The sequence below is a fragment of the Salvelinus sp. IW2-2015 genome, linkage group LG25 (assembly GCF_002910315.2).
Source record: "Salvelinus sp. IW2-2015 linkage group LG25, ASM291031v2, whole genome shotgun sequence".
Lineage (NCBI taxonomy): Eukaryota > Metazoa > Chordata > Actinopteri > Salmoniformes > Salmonidae > Salvelinus > Salvelinus sp. IW2-2015.
Genome location: NC_036865.1, coordinates 21,957,490 through 21,962,811, shown reverse-complemented (window position 1 = coordinate 21,962,811; position 5,322 = coordinate 21,957,490). Strand labels below are relative to the sequence as shown.

The 5,322-nt window shown below is 41.0% G+C and overlaps 1 protein-coding gene across 3 annotated transcripts in view; it reads left to right on the top strand.

Moving 5' to 3' along the window:
- LOC111951634 (echinoderm microtubule-associated protein-like 6) overlaps positions 1-5,322 on the top strand; it is a 101,732-nt gene that overhangs the window by 93,746 nt on the left and 2,664 nt on the right. For all 3 annotated transcript variants that reach the window (XM_023969838.2, XM_070434984.1, XM_023969839.2), the window contains 4 exons: positions 1,085-1,247; positions 3,781-3,884; positions 4,619-4,772; positions 5,049-5,149. In XM_023969838.2, the coding sequence (XP_023825606.1) occupies positions 1,085-1,247; positions 3,781-3,884; positions 4,619-4,772; positions 5,049-5,149 (522 nt within the window). The remainder of the gene's footprint in view (positions 1-1,084; positions 1,248-3,780; positions 3,885-4,618; positions 4,773-5,048; positions 5,150-5,322) is intronic.

The following is a 5,322-nucleotide window of genomic DNA, read 5'->3' as shown; positions in this document are numbered from 1 at the left end:
AGTGCTAGGCGTTACTGCCAGGATATGTACATTAGCTTCATGTCCACATCCTGGCAGTAACTAAGCCTAGCATCAGCCCTAACCCTATTTTCATGTCCACATCCTGGCAGTAACCCTAGCATCAGCCCTAACCCTAGCTTCATTTCCACATCCTGGCAGTAACTAACCTTAGCATCACCCCTAACACTAGCTTCATGTCCACATCCTGGAAGTAACCCTCGCATCAGCCCTAACCCTAGCTTCATGTCCACATCCTGGCAGTAAACCTTGCCCTAGCATCATGTCCACATCCTGACAGTAAACCTTGCCCTAGCATCATGTCCTCATCCCAGTTCAACCCTAGGTCGAAAATGTACAGGTTAACCCAACGTAATTATTACATCAAGCAGCATTAGAAAATAAACAAATTCATTTGACCAGTGCCATTGATAACGACTAGCACCATTGCTAACTAGCAACGCTGGCCCCATTTTCTCAAAGAGTTATGGGATATTAGAACCTTGTTGTCTTAACCTTTGACATCTTCAACCTAGGTTCAAACCTAACCACAACTCTAACCTATACCACAGCCCTAGCAACAACCCCAACCCTAGCCTCAACCACAACACTGGCCACATCCCTAACCCTTAACAACGCTAGCCTCAACCACAAACCTAACAGTGCTTCATGTCCACATCCTGGTTCAAACCTAACTCTAGCCTCAAAACTAGCCTGTTTCATGTCCAAATCCCTGTTCAATCTTAACCCTAGCCTCAACCACAAACCTAACCCAAATTTTGCATTACTCTAACCATAGCCTTATGTTCAACCCTGGCTCAACCCTAATCCCAAAATATGGCTCCCCCAAATCTGAATTCCCAATTTAACCCATGGTTACAACCAAGGAAACAACTAACCAAAATTAAACAATTTAATTTTTCAAACTCTGGAGACTCTGATTTAACCAAAAGGGGARGTGAACTCATTTTAAATGGCATTGGGTCAGTTAAAGGCCAGTCAATTACATTTTAATTATGAGAATGTTTGTGTGGTCCAATGTCATAAATACATTATGTACAGTATGTCTATTCTGTGACCCTTTCAGGTTCAGTCCAGACAAACACCTCCTGGCAGTGGGCTCAGTGGAGAGTACGGTTGACCTGTATGACCTTACATTGGGCCCCACACTAAACCGCGTGGGCTACTGTAAGGACATCTCCAGCTTCGTTATCCAGATGGACTTCTCTGCAGACAGCAGGTTCATCGAGGTATGCCACACTGAACGTGAAGTAGAATACAGCTGCAGGGGTTTTAAAAACAGACTGAGTCTTGTTGTTGTTGTTACAAGCCATGGGGGTTTTGATAGGCTGACATACATACTGTATTTTCTAAACCGCACACAAAATAGATAGTGGAATGAGGTCCATTTTCTTTTGCTGTCAAGGTCATTATGTTTGAATGGTCTCATAAAAGCCTTTTTTTTTTACCATCACTGCAACCGTGTCAGTGTTGTCTTTTTAATACAGCCCTCTTGACCATTTGATCATGTTGCACAGTGTGTTCTCACCATGATGGATACTCGTATATCCATTCCAAAGCATGCTGAGAGTGGAAAACACCTATATTTAGACTCACACATATATGGCAGGCAGGTCATAATCGTTTATAGCCAAGTCCCCTTCTAGTTAACAGTAGCCTGGAGCCGCCCCAGAGTAACCTGACAGGCTTCAGTGTGCTAAAAAGGAGCCCTATCTGAGGTATTTGAGGTATTCCTATAGACTCAGACCCATTCTTTGCTGTTATGGAAAGCTTTACCCCTTTTACGGAATGTCGCTATGACTGCCACATGACGACCAGAGAAAGAGTAAGATGGTGACTTGGCCTTCTAAATTTAACCTGTCCTCAGTGTACAATTACAAGTACATGTGACTGTGCCTTGAAGGGGAGGGACAAGTATAGTTTGCCATGGTCCTCCTGCAATTTTAAGTTATATAATGGAGTAACCTCATTACGATTTCATTGTAAATCCATATTTTTGTTGATTAAAAGCACAACAATTAACATGAAGTAGTGATGAGGCTTCTATATCTTTAACACATTTGTAATATGGAAAATGATATGCCACTTTATTTTCTTTCCTTCCTGGCTGTGCAGACTGCGCTGTACAGACATTGCTGGTAGATAAAGTGCCTTCAGAAAGTATTTACACCCCTTGACTTTTTCCACATTTTGTTGTGTTACAGCCTGAATTTAAAATTGATTAAATTGAGATTTTGTATCACTGGCCTCACACTGTACCTCAGTGTCAGTGAAATTATGTTTTTAGAAATGTTTTACAAATGTTATTAAAAATGAAAAGCTGAAATGTCAAGTCAATAAGTATTCAACCCATTATGACAAGCCTAAATAAGTTCAGATGTAAAAATGTGCATGGAGTTGCATGGACTCACTCTGTGTGCAATAATAGTGTTTAACGTGATTTTTGAATGACTACCTCATCTCTGTACCCCACACATACAATTATCTGTAAGGTCCCTCAGTCGAGCAGTGAATTTCAAACACAAAGACCAGGGAGATTTTCCAATGCCTTGCAAAGATGGGCACTTATTGAATATCCCTTTGAGCATGGTGAAGTTATTAATTACACTTTGGATGGTGTATCAATACACCCAGTCACAACAAAGATACAGGTGTCCTTCCTAACTCAGTTCTCGGAGAGGAAGTAAACCACTCAGGGATTTCACCATGAGGCCAATGTTGACTTTAAAACAGTTAGTTTAATGGCTGTGATAGAAAACTAAGGACGGATCAACATCATTGTAGTTACTCCACAATACTAAACTAAATGACAGAGTGAAAAGAAGGAAGCCTGTACAGAATAAATATCCCAAAACATGCATCCTGTTTGCAATAAGGGACTAAAGTAAAACAGCCAAAAATATGGCAAAGAAAATGAACTTTATGTCTTGAATACAAAGCGATATGTTTGGGGCAAATCCAATATAACACTGAGTACCACTCTTCATATTTTCAAGCATGGTGGTGGCTGCGTCATGTTATGGGTATGCTTGTCATCTGCAAGGACTAGGGAGTTTTTTAAGATAAAAATAAACGGAATAGAGCTAAGCACAGGAAAAATCCTAGAAAAAAACCTGGTTCAGTCTACAGACACTGGGAGACACATTCACCTTTCAGCAGGACAATAACCTAAAACACAAGGCCAAATATACACTGGAGTTGCTTACCAAGACAACGTTGAATGTTCCTGAGTGGCATAGTTAGTTTTGACTTAAATCATCTTGACAATCTATGACAAGACTTGAAAATGTCTGTCTAGCAATGATCAACAACAACCAACTTGACAGAGCTTGAATACATTTTTTAAAAGAATGTGGAAAATATTGTACAATCCTGGTGTGCAAAGCTCTTAGATCCACCAGAACGACTCACAGCTGTATTTGTTGCCAAAGGTGACTCCAACATGTATTGATTGATTCAGGGCTGTGAATACATACTGTATGTAAATTACATTTCATTTTCAAACATTTCTAAAAGCATGTTTTCACTTTGTCATTATGGGGTAGTGTGTGTTGATGGGTGAGGGTGAAAAATGCATTTAATCCATTTTGAATTCCCGCTGTAACAACAAACTGTGGAATAAGTCAAGGGGTATGAATACTTTCTGAAGGCACAGTACACTAGATGACTGATGTATTTCAGACAGTTACAATATCCTGACCTCTGGTTGTGTGCATATGCATGAGTGTGTATTCTGACGTGTCACTGGCTGTGTGTCCACAGGTGTCCACAGGAAACTATAAGCGCCAGGTGCATGAGATGCCTTCTGGGAAAATGGTAACAGAACAGACTGTGATTGACAGGATCACCTGGGCCACCTGGACCAGGTAGAATAATTCATTGTAGTCACTGGAATTTAATCAAACTCACATACTCTCCAAAATCAAACTGAGATCAATATTCAGTAAAGAATGCAAATACTGCATGGTAACACTATTGAGATATGGCGTCAACAACGGGAGCTAAACATAACATCTCACTCTGTTAGGGACTTATATGGGAATGCAAGGTGAAGCGGTACAAAGACATTGCTGGTTCAACTTGTTTTTGAGCTTTAGGCTAGTTGAAGCCATCTGGGCACGTTTGTGTACAGAAGTTTAGTGGGCACACCTAGACATGTTGTTTTGTAGTTGTGTTTGGGTGTCTGTTATTGATCATTGGAATAATGGAGGTCAATCAATATTCTCTGCAGCACAGCAGTCACTGTTCACTTCTCATGAATAGACCCCAAACTTCCTCTAACATCACTCTCCCCAAGGTTAATGGGTTAAAATACATTCTGCATATAGACCGTAGCATACTTATTTCGAAACATGTACAGAAAAACAAATGTCTGGTTGAGATCTTTTACAGTATGCAGGAATCTTTTTAAATGTTTTATATATGTTGCATATGTTTTACTACTGAGAAGAGTACTATATAGTAATTCAGTTGACTTGGAGGGAACATTTAAAAGGATATTCTTTGGTAGACTAATGTCCTCTCAGTACTGGCAGGCCTGTGGTTTTGTTCAGCATATTCTGCAGTCTGAGAATGGCTCCTCTCTCTCATTCCTTCTCAGTATCCTGGGAGATGAGGTGCTAGGGATCTGGCCACGGAATGCTGATAAGGCTGACGTCAACTGTGCCTGTGTCTCCCATGCTGGCCTCAACGTTGTCACCGGGGACGACTTTGGACTGGTCAAGCTCTTCGACTTCCCCTGCACTGAGAAGTTTGTGAGTGCTTCACTTCCTCTCAACAACATCACTGTGATAGATTTTAAAGTTACTGAAGCCATAGAACACAGACTGCTGGCTGGGGCTGCTCCCAAGTGGGGAGGTGGGCCAGTAACCGAAAGGTCGCTGGTTTGAATCCCCGAGCCGACTGGATGAAAAACTATTGGCTCTTGAGCAAAGCACTTAACCCTAATTGCTCCTGTAAGTGCTCTGGATGAGAGCATCAGCAAAAATAAATAAATAAAAGTGTTTAATACTTATTTTGATCCTCTGCAGGCCAAACACAAGCGTTACTTTGGGCACTCGGCACACGTGACCAACATTCGCTTCTCCTATGATGATAAATATGTGATCAGCACTGGAGGAGACGACTGCAGGTATGCAGAGCTTGTTACCGGGTTTAACCATGTCAGATTCATTACGTTTAAGCTACTCTACAATAAATAGGCACATTCACAAGTGATTTGCATTAGAATTTTTCACAGCTCATCTTGTACTCCAGATAGGTCTGATTTTTTACTGACTGCTGTATTGTCTTCCTCTTTTTTAG